Source organism: Heliangelus exortis, chromosome 12, assembly GCF_036169615.1.
Source record: "Heliangelus exortis chromosome 12, bHelExo1.hap1, whole genome shotgun sequence".
NCBI classification, from domain to species: domain Eukaryota; kingdom Metazoa; phylum Chordata; class Aves; order Apodiformes; family Trochilidae; genus Heliangelus; species Heliangelus exortis.
In genome coordinates, this window is record NC_092433.1 from 18,277,468 (window position 1) to 18,290,102 (window position 12,635).

The 12,635-nt window shown below is 38.8% G+C and overlaps 1 protein-coding gene across 1 annotated transcript in view; it reads right to left on the reverse strand.

The window, feature by feature from the left end:
* Positions 1-2,063: 2,063 nt before the first annotated feature.
* Positions 2,064-12,635, reverse strand: part of CNTN3 (contactin 3) — a 99,695-nt gene continuing 89,123 nt past the window's right edge. Inside the window, exons 15-21 of the mRNA XM_071756330.1 lie at positions 11,997-12,067; positions 10,938-11,172; positions 10,670-10,785; positions 9,894-10,080; positions 6,571-6,683; positions 4,578-4,746; positions 2,064-4,027 (exon numbers count right to left, since the gene is read on the reverse strand). Of these exons, the coding sequence (XP_071612431.1) occupies positions 3,927-4,027; positions 4,578-4,746; positions 6,571-6,683; positions 9,894-10,080; positions 10,670-10,785; positions 10,938-11,172; positions 11,997-12,067 (992 nt within the window). The 3' untranslated portion in view covers positions 2,064-3,926. The remainder of the gene's footprint in view (positions 4,028-4,577; positions 4,747-6,570; positions 6,684-9,893; positions 10,081-10,669; positions 10,786-10,937; positions 11,173-11,996; positions 12,068-12,635) is intronic.

The window sequence follows — 12,635 nt, forward strand, 5'->3', positions numbered from 1 at the left end:
ACATATCCTTTTTTATTGCTTTTCAGGAGTTCAAAGCATTAGCATAAAGCAATCGAGGAGGTTGTTTTCCCTAAGAGTGCCTGTTTACAAACTCATTTTATTTTCACAATTTTCCATTGTTATTTATTTCAGACAGAAAGCTGTCAGAGTAATGCACTCCCTCACACAGGACAGCTTGCTGTATTGCCTGTTATTAAGATATAACATATAGAACCTGACAGGCACTGCCCATGTCTGCATTCCACCAGTGAAAGGCAAATTAAGTAGAAAATAGAGATCTCCTATATTTCTTAGGACTAAAGGGATACTAGGGTTTTTCTAACTTGTTTTGTATTCATAGAGGATCCTGCATGTGCAAAATGTATCCAACAGAGTGAACTCTCCAAAATAATAAGGTGGGGTTTTAATTCATATAGTGGCTGCCTCTGAGAAATTCTGATTTTAGAAGCACAGAAGTCACCAAGTCCCCTCCTATGAGCAGGGCCACGAGAAAACCCCTAGAAAAGAAATTTGGGGGGGGGGATAGTGGTGCAGGGGGAGAAATTTCAAACCCATGCTTAAAATCACCCAGCAAGCAGCCCTCAGCATCCTGACCTCCAAATCCCAACCCCCAGCCTGAGAACCTCTGGTATTATCACAGCTTCCAGAGCAGGTCCATGCAGTTGCCAACAATTTTTTTTTTTTTTAAGCTGTATCAAATTTCTTGATTCTTTGATGTGCTTATCCAGCTGGTGACAGCACTCTCTGATCCTTTCTCCTTTTCACAGTGATATTTTGAGTCATCATCCAAAAAAAAAAAACCAAGTCACACAGTTTTGGGTTGCAGACAGAATTTCCAGAGAAATTCCTTGGAAAACTCCATAAAGATGCCACCTGCAGCACCCACCTCTCCCCCTAAATACTGTAGGGAGACAGGGAAGGGGCTGGCTCATGTCTTGCTCCCCCTACTCCTTCTCTGCCATCTACAGTTCCAGTCACACAAGTGATGCTACTCATATTTTTCATTATCATTGATATTTTTTTGCTCTATTTAATTTTGTTCTCCCCAGGACTGAGTTGCTAATTTTTTAGCTAGTCACAGAAGCTACTCTGGAAAATCCTGCAAAAGGTAGGCTGGCTCAAGGACCTCTCACCTTAGCTCTTCAGCTTTTTCCTCCTTTACTTTCCTATCTTTTTTTTTTTTCCACTTTTTTTTTTTTTTTTTTTTTTTTTTACTTTTTTTTCCCAACTCTTTCTAGTGAATTGTCAGGTTCATTACTGCCAATAACCTGACTGAATTAATAGGAGACAAGGAACAGAGGTCAGTTCAAAGGAAGAATAAGACTGAACATGGGGGGGAGCAGGGGGCAAGGCAGGAGCTCAGCAGCAGCCATCTGAAAAGGCAAAGCTGACTTGTGTGCTGTAACCCTTATTGCTGCAGCAGAATATTGCAGGCAGAAGCCATCCTTTAAAAGCTGCAAACACAGAGTTCTGGTTTGCCTGTGCTCCCAACAGAGTGGGTTTGGTGCTAGGAAGTCTCTGTCTTTCTGGGAAGATGCAGGATGTCAGGAACAGGTAAGTAGAGGGGGGGAATTTAATGCTATAGGGTGATACACTAAATAAATTGCTATGCAGAACTAACTCTTCTTCAACATAGGTTTGGTTTCTTTTTTCTTTTTCAGAGGAGAGAAAACAGCCTAATTGGATAGACAGGAGACAAAACCAGGGAAAGAGAAGTGGCTTTTTTTTTTTTTTTCCCCCTGCACACCAGTGAGCAAAGGTAAGAGTTCATAAACTCAAGCTTATTCTCAGGCTCCTGCCCCATGCACCTCTGCAGGGAAAGACTGAGATGTTTTTACAAGCTTATTCCTCTTCTCCCTCCTGCCCTGCTTGCTGGGGATATGAGTTAGGATTTTAGTCCTTTGGCAGCAAAAATACTGTGAGGGAAACTGCTCCTGTCCTGGCAAGAAGTGCCACTTAGCAGAGATATTATGAAGGATTTTTAGATGCACTAAATTCCCATGTGTGCAAATATATATATATGCAGACAAGCAATATACTACTCTGAAATATTCCAGTATCCCTCAATGTAATAAATATTTTATTAGAGTAATAGAAAAAAATGCATACAGATAACCATAGGATACACACACAACTGGAAGTTTAAGGATAAATTTCAAACTTTTCAATATGAAACAAGGTACTTGGGACATATCTCATGGAGATATATAACTAGAAATGAAATAATACAATTAAATTGCATGAGAATGGCAATACAGGAACATGGACTAGATTTCTGTGAAACAAGAATAGAAAGATTCACCCTTTGTTGCATGAAAGATAACTATATAATTACTAGTAACACCTGTTTTCCACCCACCCCCCATCTGCAAGTGTCTGAAAACATCACTGGTTAGCCACATTGAAAAGCAACTAGCCATTTATAGCTATGTATGTACAATATATACAGATCTTGCTTTCTTCAACAGCAGATATTTTCATCTGGATGTGATACTAATAAGGTAATTTACTATCTGAATGCATATCAAAGTTTTATTTTTTTCTACAGTGCTACCATAATTTCATTAATCCTGGTTCTCTCCCCTTTATATTTCTGTGTTGTAAGAATACAGTGAGGTTTTAAACCCCCAAATCAATCTCTTTAAAGAATATGCTTTATTTATGGCACATGGCCACTTGCTCTGCCATGTGTGTGGGCAGCTCTTTGAAAGGTGTCTGAAAGGCTGATTTTGTTCAACTCACAACTGTAGAAGTCAAATGTACCAAGTTTAATGGATCTTTTTTCTCCGAATCAGCAAGCCTGAAGTGTCTTCTGTGTAATTTATTATTCTAATTTATAGTATTGCCATAAACAACAGTTTATCTAACAGGAATGGGGAGCATCAGAGAGCCAGAAACAGTTGTGAATTGGTTCAAGAGGAGCAGGAAGGAGAGTTAGGAACGTAACACTGAATTAAGGATGAGTTTACAGTGCAGAGTGGCAGACAAAAGAGCAAGATAATTTGGGGCTGCATATTTCCAAGCACCACATCACAAGGTAGGGAGGTGGTAGGAATCCCTTTTCATAAGGCCATGGTGCAACTGCATTTCAAGTGGGCACTTTTGTTAGTGAAACACACTGAGAGGAGTTCAGAGAAGGGCAATAAAAAGGATCCTTGAAGTGGTAAAACTTGGTTGTGAATAAAGGACCTGGTTAAGCAATAGAAGGTGAGGTTATAAACAAATTAACTTTGGTGGAGAGGAAGGTGCTTGAAAAGGTAAGGGAAAGGTTTGGCTGCAATAAAACAGAGCCATCCTTGAAACACAGCTGTGAAATAATTTAAGAGCAGCAGTGGAAGGCCCTTCCTTGGGCATCCTGACTTGGGCACAAGTAATACCCCCACTGTGATTTTTTTTTTCCTAGCTTTCAACTTTGATTTCTTGCTAGATTTAGAGTAATTTATATAAAGGGCAGTAAGAAAACTGATCCAAACCCACTGGTTTCTGACACTGGCTTAAGAACAGCTGCTTGCTTGATGTGTTCTCATCCACCTGAATTATCACAGCTGGGATTTCATGTATAGAATGATGTTATCCTAACAAGGCAGAACAGACCCATAAAAATTCAGTGTCACAACTCTGATCACAGTGCCATTACTTTGCCTTTTGCTCTTACATTTTATCTGAAGTATGTAATATGTAAACTCCTTTGGTTCAAGTATTAAGGCATTTTAGTTTCCTTTTTAAAGGATTTGCTAAATTTTACATCCTATTTTTTTTTTACTTCAACCTACAGTGAAATATAAAGAATTTAAAAACACATCAGGATAAAAGAAAACCATGCATTAACACTGCAGTTGTTTTTTTGTTTTCTAAAAAAAAAAAAAAAAAAGCACTTTTCTGAAGTAACCAATTAATTTTTTTCCCCAGCAAATGAGAACATATAATCACAACACTGAATTAGGAGCCAAGGAAAACATTGTTGCTAAGAAGCTGGATACACTGAAGACACTGAAGACTGATGGAGCAGAACCTCTTGCATCCATACCTGTGGCAAATGAAAAAGGTAAGGATTAAATGGAAGCATGAATATCTGCTCTGTCAAATTATATTCCTATTCCTAAGCAAAACTTACTGTAAATTTTTATTTCTGGCCAGCAATTAAAATTTACAAAATTTTCTACTTTTAAACTACAGAAATGTATTGCAAAATGCTGACAGCCAATCTATACATTCAGGGTTATAATAAAAAAAGAAAGAGGGAAGTAAAAAAAGAATCTAATGTTTTTAATAGCAATTTACATGGTAATTTACCAGTTCAACAGAATGAAGTTTGTCATGCATAAGGGCATGAAGACTCTTAATTGCTTTTCTTTTTATTACCTTATTACCATACAATATACAAGGCTTAATTCTTTTTTTCTCCCCATCAATAAGGACTCAATTCTTGCAAAGACAAGCTGTGACAACTGCTGGGTGTCATCTGCAAATTTAGCAATGATTCACTGCAGTCAGGTGGCTCTAAAGGAGATGTTGATATTGCTTGGGGACTCTCCATAAAGCCAGGACAAAATAATAGTGATTCAGCTTCAACCTACTGGCTAGTCTGGGAATCAAGATCTGCTCACTGCTGGTGCCATCCCCACCATCAGTTGTTGCTTTTACTTCTATAATATAATCTTCATTAAACTGGAGCACTAGTTCAGCAGTTGTCTTGTCCGTGTTCAGCACGTTCATGCTGGGCTGACTGCTGGTCCTGTACAAAACCTGCAACACAAGCAAAGAGCTGCAGTGAGTCATTTCTTCCCCTAGGACCTGCATTATTGTTTGTGTTTCTTAGAAACAAGGTCTCAGCCTTTTAAAGGTCGGGATGAGAGCAAAAATCTGATTTTTGGTTAATATTATAGGGCAGAATGACATTGAAAGACAAAAGAGAACATCAAGCTCTTTCATTCCAGCTCTAATCTAAAATGGCACAATGTATAATGGTAACAGATGAATAATATATTCTGCTTAGTATCTTAATAATGTCATTCTATAAATTATCCCATCATTTGCAATCTGCCATTATCTGGATCAGCTTCTTATGCCAATATGTAGTTTGGGAAGGAGAGAGCTGATCGACATCACAGGCTCTGTTGGAAAATGTTCTGTAAGTGCTGAGTGATTATTCTGTCACAAAACTTAATTGCATTTTGTGTCTTCTGTTTGGGAGATATACCTGCAGGCCACATCCTGCTGCTCAGCATCATCAGGCAAGAGGAAGGATTTAAGACCACCATGAAGCTCTCCTGTCCTGAAGACCTGAGGAGCCTGAAGGGTCCCTGGTGCCAGTGCTGAAGCTTGGCACAGGGAGAGGAACAGCCTGGCAGAGTTTAAAAAAAGAACAAATGGATCCAATGCACCCACCTGGCAGAGCTTCACAAATATGGTAAGGTAAGGCAGGTGAGCTTGGGAGTTTCCCAGTGCAAAACCCCAAAATAATGGCAATAATGAAATAAGAAAAAAATCACTGGAGTTAAATACACACTCCCTAAAGCCATGCCTGGCTATAAAATGCTCTCAGAGGGACACAGGCTGACATCCACAGCCCCTGCATTATGGCTGCTCTGCTCTTTTTAATGTCATTTGTTGGCTCTTCTCTTGCTGGCAAACCTGCTGTAGTTACTTGCACTGCTCTTCCCTTCTGGGATCAAACCACTTGCTCCAAAGTGCTTGGCTTCAGTAGAATTAATCAGCATTATTGAGATGCAGTTTATCCTTGTGTGCTTTGCAATGTTTTTTATCCACAGGGGAACCTGAAACTGTAGTGGGAGACAGAGTGTGCAGTTTGAAGCTCTACTGGGTTTGTTTTTAGGTCAGACACTGTCTTTTGAAACCAGGTGTCTTATCTAAGCTCTAAACACGTATTTCTTGCCAATAGAAGCATAAATCTTTTATGCAGGAATATTTAATGTGGGATCCAGCTTGTCAGGAACATCCTCAGCTATTCTCTTAAACATACTCAAGATACCTGATACATTTAATACCTGTACCTTGTGAGTAGATGGAATCATAGAATCATAGAATTGGCTGGGTTGGAAGGGACCTCAGAGATCATCAAGTCCAACCCTTGATATGTGATTCCTATCAAGATAATGAGCATGTCCCACAGCAGGTAAGAAGATTATTTAAGAATATCACTTTGATGTATGTGGCACTTATAAATACACCTGGCCAGCACTGGAAGCTACACCCATCAGCTAAGTCTGTGACTGTATGTTATGCACTTGGGTAAGTGTTATATAGTAGTTTATAGTAGGTGTTTATAGTAGTGTTATATAGTTTATAGTAGGTGTTTTGCATACTGACAGGTGTTACTCATGTTGTAACACCCAAGTGTTACACGTTTGAGTAAAGTTGTTTTGGAACAGACCACAGTTTATGAGGCACTGTTAGAATACGATTTAAATCTATAAAATGGAGACACCACTGAAGTGGTTTAGATGTTATATTACTGTGCATCCTCCAAGCCTTTTTGCCTTGCAAAAAGACAAGAAAAAGCAAACTGTGAGTTGCTTTCAGGCATTCTTCTGGTCTGGTTCCACTTACCTTATACCCAGTCACCTCAGACTCGTTCTCCATAGCTCTTACTTCCTCCCAGCTGAGGATTACTCTGGAGTTGCTGACATTCCACATAACATTTCCTGGTGGTTGACTGGGTGCTTCAAATACATAATAAAAGCATGACTTTAATTTAATTGGCATTAGTGATTTATTCTACAATAGGAAATAATAGTTCAGGTAATTGACTGCCATTACGGATCGGATACAAAAGCAACTCAAAGGCAGCCTTGTTGTTTGTACACTTAATGGTTCAGAAACTAAATTGGAAAAACAGAAGGCAGGAGAAATGGAATGGCACATAAATGTTATTTCTGAAGTTGCATTAGCTGTTGATAGTCCTTCATTAAATACAGCCCAACAAAAGCACATGTCTTAGGACACGGGTGATCAATTAGAACCAACCCTAATGAAACCAGTGATGGGAACAGACAATTTCTGGTCCTAGTATATTGCCAAGAAGAAGCAAATACTTCACAATAGATTATTTGTTAGAAAAATGGAGTCTTGATGATTATTCAAATCAACGTGCTATGCTGATTTAGTTTAACATGTTTGTAAGGTGAAAATACTTGATTTTGTTGTTCTTCTTTTAACTTGGGGCATGATTTTTGAATCACAGTCTGTCCCTTTTCTATGTCTGAACCAATAGTGGGCTTTGGCCCATTGGAGTTTTTTTGTTCATCTGATATTGGTGTTTTCAAAAAGAACATTTCTGCTTTAGGCTGTACACTTTACTAGATCTTGAAGCTGCCAAGCTTTCAGGGGAGGTGAAGGTAAGAACAAAACCTCTTAAGATGCCTCACGTTGGTTTCCCAGAAAATGGGCCATGCAATGACACAATCAACAATTAAAACCTTTTCTAAATTTGTTAAAGAAAACAATTTACTTTTGCTGTCACCTAGTGGAGGCAACTGCTGCTTAGGTGGATGGACCTACAATTTGATGCTCAGAGTTCCAGTCTTAAACAAACACTGACAGTAGCTTTAAACACTCCTAAACAATGTGATTATGGTGTGGGTTTTTTCCTTTTTTTTCCCCCCCCTTCTTATGTTTAGTCTTTCACACAGGTAGCTCCCTACCTTATTTCCATGAGCAGTCAGATCAAAACCCACCTGATCATACTTCTCAACACAAATTAGACACAAAAATTTCAGAGTGAGACTTCAAAGTATTATTCTAAAGTCAAACAACCACTCACAGATCCTTTTTTTTGCAGTATTTGCCTTGTTCTATGTACTAAATATGATTTAACCTGGTGCACTAATAGCTGCTTTTTTAAACCTGAGAGGAGGCTCTTGCACTCCTGAGAATTAAGTATTACAGAACATATGATACTTTTCACACTGAGATATTAAAGCTGAATTCTAAAAGAAATGAGTCATTCTTTAAAAAGCAACAAAATAATATGACATATGAAAAAAATGAAGAGTAATTATATGTAAAATCTGTAAGCCTCTACACTTGTGTTACAGAAGTGATTCAGAAAGCTCCAGTTTATTTTGGATACCAAAATCTCCACTAAACTTCAGTGTTCAGAGTTGCAGAACTTGAAAGTTTGTACTAGGTGAGATCCTGAACCACCACCTCCTGTTAAGTAGGTCACACACACTGGTATTGCTCTGAATTAGAAAAGATGGACAGAACATTTTGTAGCATTTTAAGAAGATCTTCTCAATATGAAATAATTGTAACATCTTGTCTTATAGGCTTAGGTAAGTCTTTCCCAGGTAATTCCCATTTTATATAGCAATGTTTTATAAAACAAAGCTACACTTAGAACTTTGAGCTAGGAACATGAATATTTATTTCAGATATAAAATCAAAGATACTCTGATGGTTAAGGACAAGCACTGAGTTTTCAATCTTGAAATACACTGCCAACTGAAGTAAAGTATTTGTTTCTTGATGTGGTTAATAAGTACTAAGAAGCATCTTGTAGGTGATGTGTTGAATGTAAATGTAATGTGCATGGACATCCTTCACACTGGAAAAGATCAATCACAAATACTCAAGTTAAGGTAGAAATTGGGACTGATCAAAATTCACACATTTGAATGAAAAACCAGTTTCTACTGCCACAGTACAGAGAAATATTTGTCTTGGTTAATTCACTTAGAAATGAGCAAAATCCTTCAAAATGCCATTATCCTGTACTGTTTTTATTCTTTTTTTTCACCAGCAAGATACACAGACATAATGTAAGTAGTTTTTCTTTTTAACTACTTCAGCAGTCTTGCCTAAGGGCCTGATCCAGATCCAGTTCAAACCAGTGGGATCAGGTGCTTGTCCAGTTCTCCTTTAGCCGGTGCAAGGGCAGTTATTCACTAAAAAAATAAAAAGGACTGAAAAATCACAGATGGCACAACTTCCTCCAGTAAGCAGCCAGGGGGGCCCCAAAGATGATTAATTAGAGAAAACTTTTCAGCATCTCATGTCAGGTACAGGCAGTGAGTTCCTTCAGTCAGTTCATAGTAACTATGCATAGAATATATTTAGACTTTAGCAAAGATGTTAATCTGAGTTGGATTAGTCCTCAGTGACTTGTTTTTTGCATATAATAATTTCTGATAAACTACCTTATTTCATAGCACTGATGATGTGGCTGCTTTTGGTTGAAGGATGGTAATGACCACTGCAGAGCATTTGACCTTTCAGACAGATTTAATTGAGAATTCTTGGGAGTCTGACAGAAATACTTAAAGATTGATGACCCTGATTCTGAGTTGTATTACAATACAAGAGAATACCAAAAATATTTCCATTTCTAAAAAAATTAGTGAAGCCTTTGACAGCCTGTTCTGCAGCTTAATTTCTCCGTTTATTAGTGAAGTGGCCTCTTGTGTAATTTGTTCAAGGGGAAGCAATGGACATGAAGGATTGTTTTGCATGAATTGTATGAGGATCATTGCATTTCAAAAGCCATGCCTAGAGAACTTATAAATATGTTATAAAACCCTGAAAAATTCAACAAGTTGCTTTTTTTTTCCCCCTTCCAAGTATGAGTAATTTTTCTTCTAAATTTCTTCCATTCACTAGAAAAATAATAAAGCTTCTATGCAGGAATTATGCATCTTACTTCAGCTCTGCTGGCATAGCTGACTTTTATTTCCCCATCCCTCTAAAGCAGCAGAGGGTAGAAAATGGAGGAGCTCTGCTTGGTTTAACTGTGGAACTCCTCAAAAATCTCTATGAAAATTGAAATCATTGGCGTGTACTGCAATTCCCAGTAACACACCCACATTTTCCTTTCCCTCCCAGTGCTAACACACCTCTAGTCCTTGTCCCCACTTTAAATTCAAGTTACTCACGTGTCTTTTTTGTGGTGGCATTGACTGTGGCACTGAAGGGCCCTGCCCCAGCACTGTTGTAGGCACGGACAGCTGTGTAGTAAGCTAAGTTGCTCTTCAAACCTGTTATTCTTATTGATGTCTCATTCCCTGCAGCTTTTACTCTGTTTGAAGAATCTTCTTTTCCACCATTATTCCAGTACCTAACCTAGTAGAGACAGAACAAAACCACTTAACATCTCACATGGAATGAGCTCTTCAGCCACGGCCCCTCATTTGATTCCTTCAAGCGCAGCTGAAAAAAGTGGAAATAAAAGTTTTAAAAAAAATGTGTTTACTTGGTAAAAAAAAAACAAAACATTTTTATCGTTTCACACTTGAGGCTCTTTTTACTGTGACTTTAGGAAAAAGGAAACTGAAATATTAGATCTTGCTTGAATTAAGAATGGCAAGAGGAAAAACCACTACTTCATCTAAAAAAGTAAAACAAGTTAAACTCAGAAAACTGCATCTTACAAAATAGTTTCTTTGGAAGTAAATGTAATCCTGAAAAGATAATGTCAGTTGGAGAATACTGTTAGACACATGACTTATCAGCACCAGAAGCAAACAGCCATTTCATTCTGTGCTCTTTTCAGAGCTACTTAGAAGAAAATATCCTTCTTTTTGGTGTTGGAAGGGCAGAAAGCAGGACACATGGTGACCTTCTGTAAATGTCCACTGCTGTCCTGCAGCCTGCATGACCCTGCTGCCTCGTGGACCTTTGCAAATAGGAATATATCTTAAATGCACTGTACCTCATAGCCCAGTAACCTGCCACTACTCATCTTCCAGGGAATGGGAGTCCAGGAGACCTCGATGACTGAGGATGACAGACTGGTTGCAGATACCCCAGAGGGTGCTATGCTGGGCTCTGTGTGCAGAAAGAAATAAATGAATCAACAGCCTGAGGGTGGAAATAGAGATGTTCACACTTAAAGTGATCTCATTTCTATGAACTGTGGCTGTTCATGAACATCTTGTGTGAAATATCTGGAGATAACCAACCCGGAGATAACCACATACCTTCTTCAGCTGAAAAAACTGTGGTTACTGAACTAAATGGTCCTTCCCCTTTATTGTTATAGACACCAACTTTGACTTCATATGGTGAAAAGGGCAAGATGCTTTCATTCCTGAAGACATATCTTGGTGTGTCAGGAGAGGTGACCACAGTCTGTATCCAGGTGGTGGTGCCGAAGGGGCGGAAAGCAACGACATAGCCAAATCCTTCTCCATTTTGTAATTCTTCAGGGATGGGCTGTGAGCAAAGAACAAGAGAAGTCTGTGATGCCACATACAGAACTGGACACATTTTGGAGGGAGAAAGTATTAACACACATGATTGTAAGCAGGTTCTGGTACTGAATTTGGGATCATTAAATCAGCAAATTAACTTCGGTGCAGGAGAGCAAAATGTCTTCCATTTGGCCAGTTCAAGAAGAGAACAACTTTCAGTATATTCCTTGTTTTCCACCAAGTCTACTGTTTTGAATCACTCTTTGGTAAATACAATTTTTTTCAATTTCAGCATCAATAGTTCATAAAAAATTAATAATTGCTTAGTCAACTAGTACAGAATCCAATACTTCACCCATGTACCTTCCACTGATGTAATTATAATTAGATAACCACACAAAGTAGTCAATGTTAGTACCAGCCTGCTAACATTTTTTTAAACTCATTAAAAAGGGGATAATACAAACTCTGATTCTTTGCACTGCTGAGCACATGCACCCAGAGTTAATGGCAGGAAAGCAAGAACTTTACATGGAAAAGCATAATTCTTAGGCTGAAACTTTGAGCAACACCCTTTGCTTTTCCCCCTCTCCCCACCCTCTTGCCCCCTAACATTTGTTTGAGAATAGAAGCAATTTCAGACAAATAAATGTCTTGCTGATTGCTGTCAGTAACACATGAAAGCAGGGGGGAAGGGGAATGTGCAGAGCTCAGGGTGTTTCCCAGCACAGACACAGCCTGGATGAGAAGCTGCTGCAGCCAGGGAAAATTCCTCTTTTTTAAGAAGAGTTTTTGCATGAAATAACAACCATCTCTCTGAAGAAAACTGCTTGCCAGAATACTTACATCCCATGTTATGACCAGTTCAGACCTGCTGCCTCCTCCCCCACTGACTTCAGAGGGGGGAATTTCGGGAACTGTGAAAAGGAAAGGTAGAGCTGTCTGCAGAGGGTAGAGACCAGAGACCACATCATACAATGTTAACCTCACAAGCTCACCCACTTGCATTCATATTGCTTTTGTAAATCAAGGTAAAGCCTTCTGAGCCAGGCAGATGTTTTTCTGAGCACCTGCAGAACCTCCCGAGCTCACAGACTGAACCCTGTCTGCTAATACTGAGGAACTTGGGAAGTGTCACATTTTTTAATAAGTAGGGTTAACTTATGCATATGTATTGGCAATGGCCTTATCCCAGGTAAACTCCTGGGGGTTTAATTGTTGTGTTCTTCTAAGCCACATGCTTGTTATACAGGGAAGGTGTACACTGATCAAACACAAGGGAAAGAAGAAAAAAACAACTGTTAAAATTAACCTCTTTCCATCTATTAATTCCTTCAGACTCTGCAGCACTGCCTGAACTGACAGACTTTGGCATTCTCAGTGCAGTTTGAATGTATTTAGATGTTATGCTTCTGTGATGTTCAGTAATGCAACACAAACTTTCTCAAAGCTAAATGGAAAAATCATAACCAAACTCTTGCAGGC